Consider the following 20,569-nt stretch of genomic DNA (forward strand, 5'->3'; position numbering starts at 1 on the left):
AATTTTTTGTGCATTGTCCGTAGTGTAGAAAATTTGATGTGCAATATATCATTTCATCGAACCATGTAATTATCATTTTTCAACATATATATAATATTTATTTAATATTTATAATTTATTTTTTTATTTAAAATTTTAAATGATATAAATATTTTTTTTAAAAATATTTATGACATCTTAATATTATGGTTTCCTATACGGATGTCATATTTTTTTTTATAAAATATTATAAAAAAATATTTTCGTCATTAAAAAATTGATGCGGCACAGATATCTTTCCTTCTTTATGATGAAAATTAAAAAATTATATTAATTTTTCAATGATGAAAATATCCTTCTTCCTTATGACATTCTGTGAAAAAATTATAATATCCTATACAGAAAATTATAATTTTAATATAAAATATCATAATATTAACATAATATATCATAAATTTTTTAGAAAAAAATATCATCATTTAAAATTAAAAAAATAATAATAAATTATAAATATTAAATATATATGTAAAAAAAAAGATAATTTATTGGGAATGCATTCAAAATTTTTTTTATTATTTAAAATTTTAAATAAAAAATAAATTTATAAATTATAAATATTAAATATATATTGGATGATGGCCGCATGATCCGGCCGAAGCGGTGCGCTCATTTTCTGCACCGCGGGCGGTGCGCAAAGAATTTCTCGGTTCAAGCAAGGACATGGTATCCGGTCGCACCGAGGCCCAAGTAGGACGGTCCAGTCTCTGCCCTCCGAGCGTCACTCTCTCCCTCTCCGCCACCTGCCGCCCACCGGCCACCGCCGCCTCGAGGTATTCTTATGCTCTCTTCTCTTTATTCCTTTCCGTGCCTTTCCAATCCTGCCTTCCCGCCGCCCTTCTCCGCTTCCGATCGCCGCTACTACCGCCCTAAGGGTTCGGACTCAACCCTTCCCTGCTCCGCCTTTTTGGATCCATTGATGGAGAAAGAGGAATTGTTCGAAAAAACAAAGATGACGATGTCAGTAGATATAACAAAATCATGAGCTAGGGCTTCGGAATCATCGATTCCTTCTTTTTCAATCCACAAGAATTGATGTTTATCGTTATTTTTCTGTCGCACCTCCATCGTTGTTTTATCTGCCTTTCATCTAATTTGGAATCAATTCTCGATTATTTTGCGTAAAGGTATGTTGTTTTGGAACATACTTATGTGTTAATGCTGGAGATTGCTGTGGAATTCAGGTGATGCACAATTCTTCTTCAGGGCCCCCGGCGAAGCCGAGGGTGGGATCATCTCAGCCCTCTGAAGCTTCTTTTAAGCGCAAGCGTGGGGTCTTTCAGAAAGATTGTAAGATTGATGCTTTTTGGTTCTTTCTCACTTATTTTTGGTTGGGACACTGCTTGTATATTCTTGAAAGGATATCAGCTCTCTTAGTGGTCTTTGTTTGTCTTCATTATTGTGCTAGCTATTTTATACCTGGTACTCATTGGATGCATAAGAACTAGTTCTAAATTTTTTGAGAATCTAGAATCATTTGTGCTGCTGACTAGCTTGTGCTAATAAAAGGATTTCATTTTTAGAAGAATGGAAAGGTATGGAAATTTGATTCAAAGAATGATTTTTGTTGAAAGAAACCTCACATTATCATCCTTCATATAGCTGCTACAGTCGAATCTTTTGGATCAGCCAGTTAAGGAAACAGCCATGTTATGCAGCACTGGGATGAAACAATCACAATCTGTTGGAAAATTGCTAATTTTGAAAGCTTTTGGGTCACACAGTAAATACCCATCAAAATTGAAAACGAGGTTCCTTAAGGAGAGAGCCCACCTATCAGACAGAGAGGTATGGATGATTATAGAAGAAGCTCAGCATTGTTCCAGCTTCATTTTCCAGATAGTTAAAGGTGTAATCAAAAATCGATAATCCTCTTTGTATGTCAAATATGAGTGCAAGATTTAAAATTAATTCTAGTTTTTAAGGAGTATTTCATTTCTCTCTTACAGATCCCCTAAACCATCAAAACCAAAGCTTCCTATTAAAATTGCCAAAAATTTACTTCTGTTCAGAAAACCAGAAAAACTTCTCCTACACCTTTCAATGGAGAAGCGAGTGGGTAGCAGTTTTGCTATATTTTGAATACAAGGACAAGCTCTTGGATTAAGAGATCCACTGGGATACAGTTTTTGTAGTAACTGTATGTTATGATATTCTCCATAGCTGTTGCATAGGTAAAAACTTCTGCTCCTCGGATTTGCTTTGCTTGGCTGCTCTGTGAGTGATATGAAAATTCATCATGCCTCTTACCACAATACATTTTGTGCTTGATTTCAATATATGCAAAAACCAAGATAAAATATTGATGACTAACAGCTGAAAAGTCTGTTATGGTTTTGTGAAAGAAAAAGGCTTATAGTCATCTATCCTCCAAATATAACTGTTTCAGCATCAAAGTGTCCAGGGCCTGGGTTTATTTGAGTTTAGACTGTATGTGCTTCCAGGTCAAACTTCATGTCTAATTTTGCATATGTATGGCCCAGGTCTGACCTTCGAGTATTGACACCACTGCAATTCTATCGATGATTTTGTGCTTAATAAACAATATGAAGTTATTTTTAGAAATATTTTTAAACTTGGAAATTTAGAAAACATTTTATGGCAGCATGTAATACATAAAGTGTCCCTGCCAGTTAATACTTGAAACAAAAGAAGGGCGCTGTTCTTTGCTGACACTGCTGAAAAATGTTTAGCCTTATGGTTACATAAAACTTATGCCATCATATGCAAAATCGAAAGTCATGTCCATTGTGACTAATCTAAATCTTCTTTGTTGATGTTGTAGTGCAACACATGATGTATGGATTTGGGGATGATCCCAATGTAAGTATTTCTATTCTTTCACAACAAATAATATACTCTGCTTTATCTTTCTTATTGACTGATGACAATCAATCTATTGTTTTTTATTTTTACAATTTAACTTTGAGCTTATGGACAACTTGTTTATCATTTTCAAGAGTTAAAAACTGTCAAGATCACGCCTACATTTGTTAAATTAAGGGCATCCTGAGTAGATAAAGGATTACAGTTAAAAGAAAAACTTACTTTTGATTCACAACATTGATGTGCATTAGGATGCCTCTTGGAATCATCTTAAAATGGAATCATCATGGCATTAGGCATATGAAGAGCTGCTTTTGCACTTGTAGCAGCCTTCTTTGTTGCTTAACAGCTGGTCTTAGATGACTGCTGCATCAGCCTGTGCATTGAATTACATATGAAGAACAATTAACAAGACACCACATTCAAGGGGGGGCAAAAAGAAAATTGGAAATGACAAATCTGCTGGCCATCTGTCACCCTTGCATTTATTCTCAAACTACTATTTGGATTTTTAGAAAATTTGTCTTCATTTTATAAAAATAATTATCATTTTTAGAAGTATATATTGTCTATGGACATCATGGTTAAACAATTTGCGGTGACTCAATTTTTGTTTCAAGACTGTCTAAGTTCGATGTATTATGCCTACATTTAATCAAGAACAGATGTTATTTGATTACCTGCATCTGGTTTATTGATAGTGATGCAACATTTTAAAAGGATGTGATATCTGATGCCTAATTCTTGGTGCTACTATGTGTTCAATGTATTAATACCCTCTGGTTGTCACCTAAACTGATTGTATGCTGTTAGCGCCTTGTTGCTCAAGTTATAGCCTTTTGTTGGTTTTGCAGCCACTTCCGGAAACAGTTGCACTGGTGGAGGACATCGTTGTGGAGTATATCACTGATTTGGTAATTGTGGTTCTCACCTACTTTTTTTTGCGTTTATCAATTAAAAATAAAAAAGAAAAATTAGATAAAGCTCTTGGCTGTCGACTGCCCATGGATTAAAAATTGATCACTTTCAGTATCATGGAAACCTCATGTGGGATTTAGGAGATGATTAAAAGAAAAATTCTGTCATATTTAAAAGAATCCAATCGCTTTTATTTTGATGTCTGATTATCTTGGGGCAATTGTCCTTGTCATATGACAGGCTTTATTTAGAAGTCATGAGGCATATGGTCATCAGGTTCCAGCTGAAATAGAAAGGCAAATTCAACTACCTATAATTGTTCAGGAAACTTGACATACAAAATGGTAATCCCATACATGTGCGTGTTTTATTTGGAAAAACAGAATGGTGTAAAAAGATTGTGGCACCAGTGGGCATGCTTAATCTGTAAGAATAATTGCAAAAATGGAGTGGTAGGACTGTCTCTTCCCCCATAGACTTAAGCCTTTTGGACCACCTCCAATTAAGATTAGTGAACTAAATTTTTTAAAACTCAGGATTCAGGAAGCTTTGGGAGCTAGTTCTTGCTGGCCCCAAACATCAGCCATTGACTAGAGGGAAAACAAATCAGTTAAGCATGCCTGGCTTTAAAGAATGTACATGGATGCCTCATGTTGCAAAACTTGTGTCCAGATGTTCTTGGATCTTACAATTTTGTTCATAATTCCTCTCCTAACTGTCAAAGACCTTGTTCCATGCTTCTTGAATTATGATACAAATTTCCAAGAAGCACAGATAGATGCCATAGCTTTAACTCAATGTGCCCTCTTTCTGGAGGTTCACCTTGCTTATCTTTGTGTTGCTAATATAAGCAGTTGGGCACTTAAGGATTCACTGCGGTGAATATCTTAAGAGGAAACCCACAAACGGTTTCATTGCTGTTAACAAAAAAGATAGCTTAATGGAAGTGTAAATTCCAAATTATGAGAGCCCACCGCACCCCTGGGTTCATGTGCACAAGGAACTCACTGTTGTCTAGATAGGAACATTTGGTAGGAGCTCCAAGACCTGTCAATGCTTTATAAATGTGCTCAAACGTTTAATTTGATCAATACTGCTAGTTGCATATATGTTACTGCTCTTTTGTTTGTTTTGAAAATTTCTATCTGCCTAAGGGAATGATGTTACTCATTCATAACTTTCAACTGCATGAACTTCTCTCAGGTGCATAAAGCTCAAGATAAAGGATCAAAGAGGGGAAAGCTCTTGACTGAGGATTTTTTATATCTAATTCGTAAGGTACAAGTTGCTGCAGTTCTTAGGATATATTTAATGCGCTTGTATTTATGCTCTACCTGTACATTTCTGGGATGATTCGGTCATTTTAAAAACATCATCTCCATTAAGTACTCATGATAATGCATCTAAGTTGATACCAAAGCATGTGGATTGTGTATGAAATTACATGAGTTATGCAGCATCAACGTTCCATAATGCTATTTACATGGGCCTTGTTATTAAAATTGTCTGGTGGGGCTGGTATGAACACATTTTCTTTTATAGATGCCTATGCAAGTACACATTTGCACAGTCACCCTTCTAGCAGTCAATTCGCCATGCTTGAGTTTTGCCAGATTGCATTTAGTGAAAAAAATATCTGAGAATGCAGCATACATTGGCATGATGTGACTTGTCACAGAGTACAGGCCAAGGGGACATTAGACCCTTGGACAGAAGGCCACTTGATAATAAATAACTCTTCTATCTTATATGGATGGGAATTTGATCCTTCTATCGAATGCTTAAAACACAGCAACAGTTTAGTAGTCTGAAACTGAGTGCCAGTACTCTTTCCAAAGCAGGGTGGAAGAAACCTTAAGAAAAGATTCTTCCGGAACTGAAATCTCAACTCGTTTATCTTGGGTGATATGGAGCCTGAATTACAGGCAGCAATTTAGGCTGAACCTATTGTATGTTATTTATAATTGGCCACCTAAGTACTATTTAGTATGTAGTCATCTATGTCTGCCACTCTGCAACTACTCTTGCCTACCACATCACTGCAAAGATCACTTTCGGACCCTTTTCTCTTATATGTTTTGCTGTTTTTTGTTCAATTATAACCTAAAAATATTGCATTTCTGTGATGGATATTGCGACTAGTTTTGCTACGTTAGTTGATCTACAAAACCTTCCGCTCCCTACAATGTTGACCTGTTTTTGCTTCTGTATCTTTTTCATTAACAGGATTTGCCAAAGCTCCACCGATGTACTGAATTATTGTCAATGAATGAAGAGCTTAAGCAGGCAAGGAAAGCTTTTGATGTAAGTGAAGAGAATCTGGCAACTGCTGATTGAAGTTGATGGCTTCGCTGGCGATCTTGTCCCAGGATTGTATTCAGCTGTATCATTCAGCTATCTTGGCCACAATAGCAAGTAGCCTCTTGAGTTATGATGGGACGCTTCAATTGCTGAGCCTTTATTGTTCTTCATGTCCTCCCCCTTGTAAAATAGACGGCTGATATTTTGGTCATTTACATTATTTTTTGTGTGATAAACAGGATCATCATCCTTTGCTAAACGCAGGATTCTACTTATCTTGAAATTCTTCTTTTATATATATATATATTCAACTTTTTGGGTTTCAGCTCCTGTTTTATTTAGTTAGCACCTTGAGAATATGTGCTAAACTGTAATTACTCGTTCCCTCCTAGATTTTCAATACTCTCCTTTTCTTGATTGGATTGGCTGAGCCATTAACTTGCTGCAGAATACTATTTATTCCTTACTCATACCATGCATGATATCTGTTAGAAAATAGGATCCTCTCTGAACTTGAAGTTGGCAGGTGTTTGAAGCCGAGTGGATAGGGAAATTGGTAACGGTAATAGAGGACTTGTAAGAAATAATATCATATGGCTGTTGCATGGCAAACGCAATGATCTACCATCCTTGATTTCCTCGTATATAAATGCGATCTTACACTGGATATGTTTTCTTTGATTAATTCTCTGATGTTAATCAGCAATCATAAAGCGTCGAATCCATATGCAGATTATGTAGCCAAATGCTCATATGACCGAGTCTGCTGTTCCTGAAGCAGGCATGAAGGCACCGAAAATTTTAGTTGAACAGTGCAGCTCCTCTGAAGCTTTTATCGCTATGCGGAGACCCCCCAAAAATAGTGATGTTCAAATTCCACAATGATGTTGTCATAAAGAATCAAATCAGTAAAGATCTCCCACAACAGGTATTGGCTTCTGCAATCTTATGCAAAGTGTGCCGCCAACAATATGGTGTGGGCCTCTCAAACCCCTTCATTCCTATGAAGGGAAGCCTTCATGTTAAACCCTTTCTTCCAAGCTCTCCTGAAAGAGTGTTCCATGATATACCCCTTCAGCCATTGATAGAGGTCAAAGCGAATAGGAGGTAACAATCTAGAGGGCTCCACCTCTTGAGTTCCAACAAAGTCCATTGATGACCTACCCGAAATCACCTCAATTTCCTTCAACCCTATCTTCATGTCCTATAAGGCTCTGCCCGGGCACCTTTGGCACGCTCTTCCCCTTCATCAACCACCGCACATTCTCTGCCTCTTCCCACAGGCCAGCCTCTGCATAAAGATTGGCTAGTAACACATAATTCCCAGAATTTCTAGGCTCGAGCTCAATGAGCTCCCTCATGGCCATCTCTGCAATGCCAAGCTCACCATAATTCCGGCATGCACTGAGCAGCGCTCCCCAAATGGCAGCATTCGGCCTCATCGGCATACTCCTGACCAACTCATGAGCCTCTTCGACAAACCCACACCTCCCCAAGAGATCAACCATACACCCATAATGCTCAAGCTTCGGCTCAATGCGATAATCCTCAACCATTGAAGCAAACAATTTGCGACCCCCCTTGACCAATCCAGCATGTGCGCAGCACCCGAGAATCCCGACAAAGGTCCCGGCATTGGGCTCAACTCCACTTCTCTTCATCTCCTCGAACAAATTAATCCCTACTTGACCATGCCCATTGAAAGCCGACCCCGTGATCATAGCATTCCAAGAGACCACACTCTTCTTTGGCATTTCATCAAAAACCAATTGGGCAGCTGCCAAATCCCCGCATTTGCAATACATATCGATGATCGAATTCGCAACATTGACGGCACTCTTCAATAATCCTTTCCCATCGGCATGATAATGAATCCATCTACCAACATCCAAAGCCCCCAGCCGACCACAAACCGGCAGAATTGTAGCCAATGTGGCATCATCAGGCTCAAACCCGGAATAGTCCCACATCTCCCGAAAAAGCTCTAGAGCTTCGCCATCCCGGCCGCAGCATGCCAAGCCGGCGATCATTGAATTCCATGTGACAATGCTCCGATCACCCATCTGGCGAAAGAGGCGGAATCCACTCTCAAAGTCGCCTCTTTTACAGTATCCATTTATCATCAGGTTATAAGCAACGACATCTTTTTGGAACATATCGTCGAACGCTCGATGAGCGGAGTCCATTTCGCCCGAACTGGTGTAGATTTCGAGGATTCCGACGGCGACGGGAGGGTGGGCGGCGAATCCGGAGACGAGGGTGAGGGCGTGGACGGAGCGGCCGAGGGCAGGGGGGAGAAAGGAGGCGGCTTTGAGGAGGGGGGCGAAGGAGAGGCGGTCGGGGAAGAGGGAGCGGCAGCGGAGGAGGGAGAAGAGGCGGAGGGCGTCGGGGGCGGCGGCGGGGGATAGGGAAAGGGCCTTGAGGGTGGCATTGAAGAGGGGGAGGGAGGGGGATGGGTGGGAGAGAAAGAGGCGGCGGGCGTAGGGGACGCGGCGGAGGGCGGCGCAGACGGAGACGAGGTGGGCGAGGAGGAGGTTGGAGAAGTGGAGATGGTGGCGGAGGAGGTGGGCGTGGATCTCCCGGATGTGGGTGCGGGTGGCGCGGCCGTGGAGAAGCTGAAGCACTCGCCGCTCTGCCGCCCGCTGCTGCTCCCGCCCGCGGGTCATGCTGCTGATTGATCTCTTTGCCGTTTTGTTTCGAAATTTGAAGCCAATGCAAGGACTGGGGGAAAAACTCGGCAATCCAGGAGAAGGAAATAAATGAAATAAATTTTCTATATACTTCAGTTTTGTTATTGCACCTATTATTAATATTTTTATTTCTTATATATCTCTGTTTTATTATTGCACTTATTATTCATTTTTTTATTTTTGAACTTATTATTAATATATATTTTTTCTCTTACAGATCTTTGTTTTATTATTTCACTTATTATTGATATTTTTATTTAAAAAAAAAAATGAAGAGAGACCTACTAATACTACTATTATGCATGGCCAGATATTTAGGAATGCATCAATCGGATCCCAAACATACCCAAATATTTAAGGATGAATTTACTCAAAACTAAACTCAGAGAGGGAGAGGGGGAGAGAGAAGGGTGTGGTTATTAGGATAAGCCCCAACTTATCATGAGTACATTATTTGTCAAGATTTAAAAAGAAATATGAAATTTGATTCATCACCTTTTCCTTTTGAACAAAAATAAATAATTTGATTACCAGACAATGATAAAGACCAGTGTGGTTGGACTCAGGATTTGATTAATGTACGGCTAGCATCTTATATTTGCAATGTGCATGACTAATTTTGTGGATGACTGCTTTGATCATATGTGATGCAGTTAACTGAGAGAAGTATATGTGTTTCTAGACATCAACTTTTCCACATTTACATGTACGTATAAGCAAAAAATAGCTTTCCCATGCAGCTTGACATGGACGTCATCAAACACGGGGCAAACCCACATGCCAAGGTGATCATAGCATGTGTGGCAGTAATTGCCTATACAAGGTAGATGCTGCTTTTGGTACTGAGGGGAATTAATTTTCAGTTCACGAGTTGAACAATATGTAAGCACTTTGAAGAATTTTGATGTTCCAATTTTGCTATAGTTTAGTTCTGGTTGCTTGCTGAAGTTATATGATGAGAAAATAGCGCTCAAAGCAAACAAAACTTAGATTCTTTTTCTGAAGATTAGCAACTGCATGGCCATTTATAAAATTTCGAAAGAATTTGACAGTGGTTTTTCTATTTTAGATAATATTTATTCATATTTAGAGAATAATCTTCTGAAGATTTTTGTAATATTTCTTTTTATCTTAGGCAGTGGTTTTTCATATTTAGGCAGCGATCGATATTTGTGGGTTTAGGCAGCAGCTTTTCATACGTAGGCAATAGTATTTTTATATTTATGTATCCATTTTTAATATTCAGGCAATGGTTTCATATTGTTTAAACAAACAATGGTTTTCAAAAAGTTTTTGCAATGATTTTTTTATTATAAGTAACAATTTTGTTGGAAGATTTGATAGCTGTTTTTATATTTAGGTAATAGATCCTTATTATTTTGGGGATTATCCACTATCTGGTCTGATCTTTTTTTCCTCCAATTACAACCGAACACTCATCGATGACTCAATATAACCTTGGATGTTAGAAAAAAAAATCAAGAAAATTGAGGTGAAGTAATCGACTTTATGGCATCGGCTTCTGTCCGATCCCTAACTCAGATGCTTACCAATCTCAGAGTCAGAATTTTATTGATAAAAAGAAATGAGACCCAACAACTGATAGACCATTACAAAAGGAAGAATAACCTTCTAAAGTCTTGAAAGGTTTCCTTAAAACATGGGTATGCGAGTTAATGTCATGCAATTAATGTCCATAACCCACCATCTACATTCGCAACGTGGGTAATGATTCTCTACTTCCATTACTAGATTTGGAGGGTAATGGTTGACAACTTTCCCCTTATATAAAGAGGGGCAGAAAGGACCTTTAAATAGGTTTGACTCTAGATAGGGCTAAAAATGAATTGGATATTAGCATATACATATTCATATTTATTTTATCTAATAAATATAAATATAGATATAGATATTATTCGAATATAAAAATTTATATCTATATTTATTTTAAATAGATACGGATACAATTCGGATATTGAAAGTATGAATATAATTACGGATATAACTTAGATAATTAAATTTTATGACTATATAGTCAAAGAAATTACTAAATAGATGATAAATCAAGTTAATAATATATTTATATAATTACATATTTTTTTTTAAAATTAATAAATACTATATAAAATTATGTAGTGTTATATGTAGATTCGAATATGGATCGGATAATTATATATTCATATGCATATCTATTTTTATTTAACGGATGTGAATGCGGATATGGATATTAGTCGGATCTTCAAATTTTTTTCCATATCCGAATTGATTCAGATAAGAAAATGGATCCTAACCGATAATATCCATACTACTTTCACCCCTAACTTCAGAGTAATCAATTCAGTTTCTTGCTTTCTCTTTTTTTTATTATTCTCAAATTCTGACTGACTTAAGCATCAAAAGATTCCTACTAAAAAATTTTTGATGAAAATGAATTTGTTTTGTAAGTTCTTCAAGAAGTTTTGGTTCTCGGATTGAAGCCGAGCTTTCAATCGAAAAAAATCTGACCTTGGACCTCATACATTGGATCAGAGTCTTATAGCAACATCTACTATTGCAAATCCTACTTTAAGCAACAAATTGATATTATTACATATTTTATTTTTATATTTATGCAACGTTTTGCAATAACTTTAGTAGCGGCTTGCAATAACTTTTGTAATAGCTTACAATAATTTTATCAATGAATTTATATTATTAGATATTATTTGCTCAATAATCTATATTTTTTAAATATTATTAAAACCATAGTAACAGATGATGATTGAAGTTACATTTGCAAAATTCATTCATCACAATAAAATTTTAATAGTATACGAACACAATATTCATTCTATGAGTTAATATACCACCAACATTCAACAATCAAAATTTATAAAAATATAAAAAATAATATTCAATAATTAAAATTTCCCGCTAAATGATTCACTCAATGTTGTGATAAACGATCCTTTCCCTCAAAAGCATCATCCACCTCTCAGGCATGTCTCTATCATAAACCCCCCCCCCAAAAAAAAAAAAAACAAAAATAATATTTAACAATCAATATTTTTTAAAAAATATAAATTTACTGTATATAATAAAAATATTTTATTTTTTGGTGCTTGATGGATCCATAAGTAGGGGAATGCCGAAGGTCCATTGGCTTGATGTATCGATCCTAGTACACATCCACAGCCAAATTCACCTCATGTGTCCCTAGCAAACCCGGGATGTCCAGGGGATTCCCCTTCCTAACCCAGTAATAATTGTGGCAGAATGGAATACTTGAAAGGCCATCACACCGGCCGGTACAAATAGAAAGACACCTTGCCTCTCCTCCCCTCCCTCATCTCATTTCTTACCACCAAACCAAACAAGAAAAATGGTTCCACCGTTGATCTCTCTTCTCCCATGGCTACAGAACTACCTCTCGTTCCTCTTCTTCTCCTCCACCACCATCTTCTTTTTATTTACCCTACTACTTGTACTCCTAAGATCCCGGCCGTGGTGCAACTGCCACGTCTGCAAGGCCTACCTGAGCTCGTCGTGGACCGCCGAGTTCACGAACCTCTGCGACTGGTACACCCACCTCCTCCGCCAATCGCCCACCAGGACCATCCACATCCATGTCCTCGACAACACGGTCACCGCCGACCCCGCCAACGTGGAGTACATGCTCCAGACCCGGTTCGACAACTTCCCCAAGGGGAAGCCCTTCTCCTCCATCCTCGGCGACCTCCTCGGCCGCGGCATCTTCAACGTCGACGGCGACACGTGGCAGTTCCAGCGCAAGATGGCCAGCCTCGAGCTCGGGAGCTTGTCCGTCCGCTCACACGCCTTCCGCATCGTCTCCACCGAGGTCCGCCGCCGCCTCATCCCCCTCCTCACCTCCGCCTCCTCCGACGGCCGCGTCATCGATCTCCAGGACGTGTTCCGGCGCCTCGCCTTCGACAACATATGCAAGATCTCCTTCGGCCTCGACCCGGGCTGCCTGGAGGCGTCGCTGCCCATCTCCGAGTTCGCGGCGGCCTTCGACACGGCGTCGAGGCTGTCGGCCCGGCGGGCGACGGCGGTGGCGCCGGCGCTGTGGAAGCTGAAGAGGATTCTGAACGTGGGCTCGGAGAGGGAGCTGAGGCGGGTCATCGGCCTGGTCAATGTGCTAGCCGACGAGGTGATACGACAGAAGAGGAAGCACGGAGTCGCCTCCAGCGACGACCTCCTCTCTAGATTCATGTGCTCGGTCAACGATGACCGCTACCTCCGCGACATAACCATAAGCTTCTTGCTGGCCGGCCGCGACACGGTCGCGTCCGGCCTCACCAGCTTCTTCCTTCTCCTCTCGAAGCATCCAGCGGTCACAGCCGCCATTCGAGACGAGATAGCCGACGTCATGAGAGGCACCGGCGACGACGAGGTGGCGAGCTTGGAGCAGCTGAAGGAGATGCACTACGTCCACGCGGCCATGTACGAGACCCTGCGGGTCTACCCCCCGGTCCAGTTCGACTCCAAATACTGCGTCGAGGACGATACGCTCCCCGACGGGAGCTTGGTGAGGAAGGGGACCAGGGTGACGTACCACCCCTACGCGATGGGGAGGATGGAGAGCATCTGGGGACCCGACTGCGAGGAGTTCAAACCTGAGCGGTGGCTCCGAGACGGGAAGTTTGTGCCGGCGAGCCCGTTCAAGTACCCGGTGTTCCAGGCCGGGGTCCGGGTGTGCCTCGGGAAGGAGATGGCTCTCATGGAAATGAAGACCATCGTCGTGTCGGTGGTTCCGAGATTCGACGTCCAAGTGCTCGATGTGGGTCGATCGCCCAAGTTCGCTGCCGGGCTGACTGCATCGATCGACGGCGGGCTGCCAGCTCAGGTGCGGCGGAGGAGCTCCGGCCCGCGGGGTCACGGTGCATGTTAGCGGTATTGTCGGTGTGGTGTGCCGAAGTGCACCCTGTTAATCGGTGGAATACCTTCTATATAGAAAAAGGCTGTCTGCATGTTTTCTTGCAAGACATGCATGAATTTACCCAAAAAAAAAATAAAATTAAAGGTTAGCAACAGCTGCTCTGCGGATCATATTGATTGGTTATCAAACATGTTGGTATCGAATTCTGAGAAGCAGCATACCCCTTTTTTTTTTTTTTTTTGTAGAAAAAATTAGTATATCCTTGAAGGCAAGACGCAAACATTCGTTTGAAAATAAGAGATATTTTATTATATCATCCAGTATTATTTTGTTTTTACATCCAAAATAATTTTCATGAGATATCAAAATAATCATTTATACGATTTAATGATATATAAGAGCAGATTCTTTTCCTACATTTTAACTACCTTTCAATTATTTGATTTGATTATTGATATAAAATCAAAATATTCATTGATCGTGTAGCTACTAGCTATCTTTGCTTTTAAGTAATTTGCACATCTTTAGCCCAAAGAAATTCACAATCAATTCCTTATTCATATATATATATATATACCACTATTAAAATATTACTTTTTTATTGATTATATAATAATTTAGAAAATAATATATTTTTAAACTTGAGAAGTGGGAAGAAAATCATAACCATAACTATATATCATATCTTATGCTAATTATCTCGGATTGTTTGGGAGTTTTGGAAGAAAGAATATGAGGACAGAGACATTTGCTAGAATTTAGATCGATTATTTTCTGGTAGAATATTAGTGGTATCGATTTCTAAAGATAGATGAATTTGTAAAGGGGTGTAAAAGTGATTATAAGAGAGTAAAGAATGTATCAGGATCAATTGAAGTATTTGCAGGTGGTTATCATCCACTGCAAATAGCAAGAATTAGTGTGTCTACAAATTCTCTCGCATGGAGAACGCATTTGGTGCGGAAGGAACTTTTGGTTTTTTAACTTCACTGACACGTGGGGACCAATTCATTAGTGGGAGAGTGTTGATTTTGGTGTCTTCAGAAGTGGGTGCAATCAACATTTTTCCAATGTTTTTTTTTTTTGGGTAGAAACATTTTTCCAATGTTTAAATCCCGTCTTTTACTCAAATAGTTGGGTTCGAACGATGTGATGGACCCATGCATGATATCAAAGCATTCAAGTTTGAGAAAGCTAGGTGCGAGTGCGTGTAATCCAGTGATACCTAGCTCTTGTCTCCTCACTCTTCTACTTGATCTTTGGTCTCCATTTTTTCTGATTTTTTTTTAATTTCTTGTAATCTGGTTTGATGGTGTTAGGGTTTGAAAGAGCGGGTGTTTGGTCGCTAGGGTCGCACTCCAGAGTAGTGATATGGAGAAGAAGATCAAGATCAGTAATTGAGAAGACAAAGATGATCCCTTTTTAATGATTTTTTGGGTAGCAGCTAAGAAGAAGATCAAGATTTTTTGTGGTTTCGGTTTTAGTTTCTTATGATCCAGTTTGATGGAGTTGGGGTTTGGAAGGACCGGGCAATTGATCATCAGGTCGCGCTCCAAAGCAGTGGAGAAACGCTAGGAGAGATCAACAGCGGCATCAACGGTTGGTTCCCAATCCCCTTTTTTCTTTCCTTAACTTTCGTGCGGCTTTAGGGTTTTGATCTGGATGATCACGGTTTTGATGGAATTTTTGTCGTTTTGGTTTGATTCCTCGTGATCAGGATTGATGGTTTGAGGTTTTGTAAGTATCAAGCGTTTGGTAACCAGGGTTATATGCTCTAGAGCAGTGGAGAAACGTTACGAAAGTTTGGTGTTTTTTTTTTTTTTTCTCTCTCTTTTTTGTGATCTAATTTGATGCTGTTAGTGTTGGGGTTGGGCTTATATGCTAGTGTGATGAAGTAAAGCGAATGCCTTGTATCTTCTAAACATCTTGTCCGTTATGCTACCCAAAAAAACATCATGTCCGTTGTACACTTTTACCTAAATTCCCTGGAATCGAAATCTTAAAAAGAATGTTTGGTTTGGAAAAATTGAGAACTGAAATCAAAATAAAAATAAATGGCTCTCGTTTCAACTGTTCGATTGAAACGGATCAATTTCAAAATAAAATAAAAATAATTAAATCTATTTAAAATTTAATTCCTACTATCTCTTAAAAATTTAAATTTTCATTTCAATTTCAATTTCGATTACAGACTATACATTTCCAAAGATTTGATCATTTCGATTTTGACTCTAATTTATTTTAATTTTTATCCCGATTCCAATTGCAAATCAAACATCCACTAACTGAAATTTCAAAAATTCCAATCCAATTGCCGCACTCATCACAAAGGAGAATACTAAGCTCTTCTTTCATTTAGGAATCAATCGTATACAAGCAGGCTGGTGGCTTTTGCAAATTACTAAAATTAACATGCGGGGGGAAAAAAAAAAAAGAAAAAGAAAGAAGACTAAGCACCATGACAAATCTTTTGTAGCTTTCTGTGATTATTTGCTAACATGTACCCACATTTGTTTGTCTTCTCTTTTCTTTAAAAGAAAAAGCAGTGCAACGTAACAAACCAAAGTGTAAATGCACCTATCAAGTTAAATAAACAAATAGTAAATCTTTTAATTGCATGCTTCCTCTCACTTGCATTTTATGTACATCCATAACGAGCATCACAAAAGAGAATATTTATTAAACAATATATTTTTATAATAGTGGGGGGGGTGGCATTTGCAAAATACTAATATCAAAATGCAAAAAACCAGTAAGACCTTCATCATCTAAATATCTATCTATTAATCTATCTATTTATAGATAGATAGATCTATCCATCCATCTCTATACTAGAGTTGGTATTGTTTTAGAAGAGGCCAATTAGATCAATTTTTAATTGTTCATCTAAATAAAAATCCCATAAGCATTTGGGACTTGGATATGGTAGCTTTTCATGAAATCATGCACCATGTTGTTCAGACAAGGTTTAAAATAATGGCAAATCATGTTCTCACAACCATTGTATGCAATACATCTCGTGTAACGAGAGCTTTAGATATCCCAAGTCCCAACATCCACAATGTACATTACGGCATCACAGATTCCAAATGCTGGTATAAAAAAAAAAAAACACCATAAAGTGGTAGGTCTTGGTCAACTCTGAAGTCCTGTTTTACAAGATACCAGCGATGACAATAATAAAACCCTAATATGCCCCACTCCATAAGTCTTCCCATCTTTAACAAATGGAAGAGAGAGAGAGAGAGAGAAGAAAATGCGTAAGCCTAGGGTGGCTCAATACAAATTGAAACATATTGAACGCACACACCCAAAAGCATGGAAGAACAGGTTCAGGGAACACAATCACTATGGAGGTAAAATTGCATCAATAATTAGCAAGAATTGAATGAATAACCTACAAAAACATGAGCATGGGACAGCAATAGCATCAATGTGTTAATTTTCATCAGAAATCACCCCAATAAAATGAAAGTGACCTGCCATTAACTAAAGATGTGGATGGCAAGAATGTATGTTTTACCCAGACATGATGACTACTTTGCTCTCTGATTATATACCATAGGTGAACATCAGAGTGCTGCCACTATATTACTTCCACATACTGTTCTAAGCTAGCAATGAACACTAATCTTTTAGTCCATCTCACAAAGGAAAAGATCCCACAGTGCAAAAATTGAAACAATATATTGGTTTATGGCCTTAATCTAATCAAATTTTTATCACTCATTGTTCCAGGAACAAGATCCTCATCTAAGTTCAATAAATGTATTCCACTAATGCAGTAAGAAACTGATAAAAGGAGTGCCTTTTCTATTCAAGTAAAAAAGATGGTACAACATATTTGACTGTGATAAGTTTTCAAACAGTTATGATGGAAAAGGTGCTTGCATGACATCTGAACCTAGTTGAGCACCACTTCAACACATAATGGGTGCACAGCCATGGAACTGTAATGAAGCCAACAGCTAGAAGATGATTTTTCCAGAACTCAAGAATATCCATTGTGTTTACAGCTGAATTTTACCTGCTAAGTACCACGAGTGCATTGCAAGGCTGCCGAATGCCATGATGTTGGCTAGTGAAGACAATCCATGGATCATTCCAAATTTCTTGTTCATGGCTGCAAGCTTTGGATTAGACTTTGCTACTTCCATGTTCTTTGACCACCCAACTTCCTCGCCAATGCTTAACTCTCTCTCAACCTTGTGCCTCTTCATCATAATCTGCTCGGGAAATAAATAAATAAATAAATATGGCGATATGCATGCTCAAAAAGGAATAGATAAGGAGATAAAGATTGGATCCGCAATACTCTTCTGAAACTTTGCCATGCTTCTTGTATTATAAGAGCAGCTGACAAAATCAGTAACTTATAATTAGATTCCAAACATTGCTGATGCTTTTTCTAGAAAAGTCACTGCAACAACATTTGCTAAACTGATTAAACTTATAGTAGACAAATTGGATGATGTTTAAACCTTTTCATATAAATTTCAACGTAAGATGAGTAAGAACAGGAAACCACAAAAAGATAATATCATTAATTAAGTTTACCCAAATAAAAGCTCGAGCGAAGTTACTCATCTCTTCATATTTTTCCGCAAACTAGTTTACAGGCATGTGCCATCCACATTCACAAAAAATAAAAGATAAAGGAAAATATCCATCTCAACTGGGATTTGGATTAAACAAATGGAAACTGCATCTTTTGAGATCTTCAATTGGGCTTCTTCTCTTTTTGTTTTCAAAGATTTGGTAAACAAAGCACCAGCTCTTCAAGGACTCTCAAAAGGAATTCCAATATTTTATCTTTCATCTTCCACAACTATTATTGAAGATAATAACCACTGAACATAGTATTATATGTGAATTAATTGACAATCCACCCAGGGGCAAAGTTAACAAACCCAAAGGCCCTAACTCATGCTTCTTAAGATCTAGTATACCATCAAACATGACAAGCTTTTATGTTGAAAATTAATCACAAATTTTGAAAATCATGAAAACTAAAAGAATCAGACTTAGGACATATCAAGATCTTGGCATTGAGCAGCCAAAGGCATAAATTTTGTCACAAAAATCCTTCCTTTTGCTAGTTTGTTGCTTTTTTTATTTGTTTCAGTAAACAAGATGTGTCTTTGTGTTGATTATGTTCTCCTGAAGTGAAAGATATGTTATAAATCTCACTTTTGGCAAGTGAAAACAAGTATAAACTATTAACCATCGTTTAGCTTTTTTTTTTTTTAAATTAAAAAAAAACTTCCAATTGCCATCAACATCTCATGAAACATGAATATCTATATGAAAATAATGTTTCTCCATCTCCCTGGATAGGTGACAACTAAATATTATAAGAAGTCAACTTGTTTGGTCTCCGAATAATTTTAACCAGGAAGCATGAATAAAATTGTTCAAAAAGGTACAACTCCCCGTTCGCCAGGTAAAACTATTCAAAGCCAACCCTCATTACACACAAGTCTATGTTGCCCACACAGACTACACTACCAAATAGTTCTAACCTGGTTAAAGCTAAATAAGTGCCAAAAATGTGCTTTTCAGTTTCTCTGAAATCCCAAAAGCATTCCTTATCACTGGGGCTTCATTCGGGAGCCCAAAAGGTTGTTTGGTTGCATAAAGCCGAAACAAGTTAACTTATCACATTTATCAGGGAAACAAGAAAGGCTTATTCACCTTGAGAATAGAATTTACTTGTGCAACTCATAAAACCAAAATATTGCTAATAAAAGGCAAGGAATAAATTCCAACAAGTTCCCAACCTACTGCAAGCACTGATTCTTTTATCATAGCAACACCATCCACCAAAAATAATAAGCTATTGACACCTAATATTTTACTTCAAAAACAAAACTACCCTGTTCAGATTGAGGAGTAGGGATCAAAATAGTGGATTACCTCGGTAGTCATGGGTGTGAAGACAAAGAGGTTAGACAGATTGAACCCGAGGGCAGAGAGAAGGAACCCAAGCTGGTATCTCTCAAGGGGCGCCGCTGACTTCCATGGATGGAGGTAGGCGAACGCCGCCACCGAGATCGCGGCACACACCGATAGCACCATGAAGTATGCCGGGAACATCTTGCTCTGTAGATTCCCGAACTGGTGCCTTGGCAAATTCCTTCAATTTTTTTCCCAAATTAATCAAAATCCGAAGAAAACAACAGATGAATTTTCAATAAAAAAGGACTTTTTTTCATTAATGCTTCACTAAATTCCGTCATTTTACTTCAGAAAATGCAAATAAAATGCAGAAAAAAGAAAGTCAAACTTTACTCAAATTTTTCCAAAGTTTCTCAAAATTTCCTTAGGAGCAATTGAATAAACTGGATTTTTTTGAGGATTGGGGAGGGATACTTGAATGTGATGATGCCGCCGATGAAGGTGACCCAAAGGGAGACGCCCCAACAGGTCGCGAAGCAGAGGAGGTGAGCGAGCTTGGCGACGGAGACGGCCGCGGCGGGAGAGGCCGGCCCGGACCCGAAGAGGTCCGGCGCGAAGACCATCCCGATCGCCAGGAACGCCACCGCCGTAAGGAACCTCGTCGCCCACGCCATGGGAGAAAGAATTCTAGGGTTCCGGTTAGGATGAGGGTTTGGTGCGGAAGAAGAAGAAGAGCAGAGACTTGCAAGAAGCCTTAAAGAAAGTAACCGGGTGGACGGCAGCGGTCGGTGCGGTCGGAGAGGAAGCGCATTTTCCAAAATACCCCTACATTTGAAAGAATTTAGAGAAAATTACGAGGCACCGTTGGAGTTTTACCGTTTTACGCTCAGATCCTAAATGAAAAATTTTCAACCACCCACCGAAACTTTAAAAATTTTATAAAAAGATCCATCCCCCTATCCTCACTGACCAACGTTATAACGTGAGAATAATTGAGAGATTAAATTTTATAAAATATTAT

General features: G+C 38.7%; 4 protein-coding genes across 6 annotated transcripts; 2 read left to right on the plus strand and 2 right to left on the minus strand.

Moving 5' to 3' along the window:
- The first annotated feature begins 613 nt into the window (after positions 1–613).
- LOC105052582 (transcription initiation factor TFIID subunit 13) lies at positions 614–6,406 on the plus strand. Of its 3 annotated transcripts, none has more exons than XM_010933435.2 (6): positions 614–809; positions 1,221–1,326; positions 2,822–2,859; positions 3,717–3,776; positions 4,984–5,058; positions 6,007–6,406. In XM_010933435.2, the coding sequence occupies exons 2-6, from the start codon at positions 1,224–1,226 to the stop codon at positions 6,115–6,117; spliced, it is 387 nt and encodes a 128-aa protein (XP_010931737.1). In that variant the 5' UTR covers positions 614–809; positions 1,221–1,223; the 3' UTR covers positions 6,118–6,406. The 3 variants fall into 3 exon arrangements, with proteins under 3 accessions (XP_010931737.1, XP_010931738.1, XP_073100536.1); XM_010933436.4 differs by having other exon boundaries at positions 627–911; XM_073244435.1 differs by lacking the exon at positions 614–809 and adding an exon at positions 960–996.
- A 282-nt stretch (positions 6,407–6,688) lies between these two features.
- Positions 6,689–8,813, minus strand: LOC105052772 (pentatricopeptide repeat-containing protein At1g09190). Its single transcript, XM_010933710.4, has one exon. It carries the CDS (start codon positions 8,745–8,747, stop codon positions 7,257–7,259), a length of 1,491 nt encoding a protein of 496 aa, XP_010932012.1. The 5' UTR covers positions 8,748–8,813; the 3' UTR covers positions 6,689–7,256.
- A 3,067-nt stretch (positions 8,814–11,880) lies between these two features.
- Positions 11,881–13,839, plus strand: LOC105052773 (cytochrome P450 94C1-like). The gene has a single exon (XM_010933711.3). It carries the CDS (start codon positions 12,133–12,135, stop codon positions 13,660–13,662), a length of 1,530 nt encoding a protein of 509 aa, XP_010932013.1. The 5' UTR covers positions 11,881–12,132; the 3' UTR covers positions 13,663–13,839.
- A 3,604-nt stretch (positions 13,840–17,443) lies between these two features.
- On the minus strand, positions 17,444–20,311 carry LOC105052584 (uncharacterized). The gene is made up of 3 exons (XM_010933437.4): positions 20,023–20,311; positions 19,567–19,786; positions 17,444–17,876 (listed from the first exon to the last, which is right to left on the minus strand). Exons 1-3 carry the CDS (start codon positions 20,220–20,222, stop codon positions 17,661–17,663), a joined length of 636 nt encoding a protein of 211 aa, XP_010931739.1. The 5' UTR covers positions 20,223–20,311; the 3' UTR covers positions 17,444–17,660.
- Positions 20,312–20,569: the final 258 nt, after the last annotated feature.

The sequence above is a fragment of the Elaeis guineensis genome, chromosome 10 (genome assembly GCF_000442705.2).
Source record: "Elaeis guineensis isolate ETL-2024a chromosome 10, EG11, whole genome shotgun sequence".
Classification (NCBI taxonomy): domain Eukaryota; kingdom Viridiplantae; phylum Streptophyta; class Magnoliopsida; order Arecales; family Arecaceae; genus Elaeis; species Elaeis guineensis.

Excerpts from the sequence above, each read along its gene's own strand:
- LOC105052582 (XM_010933435.2), top strand. The coding sequence starts at position 1,224 with ATGCACAATTCTTCTTCAGGGCCCCCGGCGAAGCCGAGGGTGGGATCA. Across the intron at positions 1,327-2,821 it reads TGGGGTCTTTCAGAAAGATT|TGCAACACATGATGTATGGA; the intron begins GTAAGATTGATG and ends TTGATGTTGTAG. Across the intron at positions 2,860-3,716 it reads GATTTGGGGATGATCCCAAT|CCACTTCCGGAAACAGTTGC; the intron begins GTAAGTATTTCT and ends TTGGTTTTGCAG.
- LOC105052772 (XM_010933710.4), bottom strand. The coding sequence starts at position 8,747 with ATGACCCGCGGGCGGGAGCAGCAGCGGGCGGCAGAGCGGCGAGTGCTT.
- LOC105052773 (XM_010933711.3), top strand. The coding sequence starts at position 12,133 with ATGGTTCCACCGTTGATCTCTCTTCTCCCATGGCTACAGAACTACCTC.
- LOC105052584 (XM_010933437.4), bottom strand. The coding sequence starts at position 20,222 with ATGGCGTGGGCGACGAGGTTCCTTACGGCGGTGGCGTTCCTGGCGATC. Across the intron at positions 19,787-20,022 it reads GGCGGCATCATCACATTCAA|GAATTTGCCAAGGCACCAGT; the intron begins GTATCCCTCCCC and ends AAAAAATTGAAG. Across the intron at positions 17,877-19,566 it reads TCACACCCATGACTACCGAG|ATTATGATGAAGAGGCACAA; the intron begins GTAATCCACTAT and ends TTTCCCGAGCAG.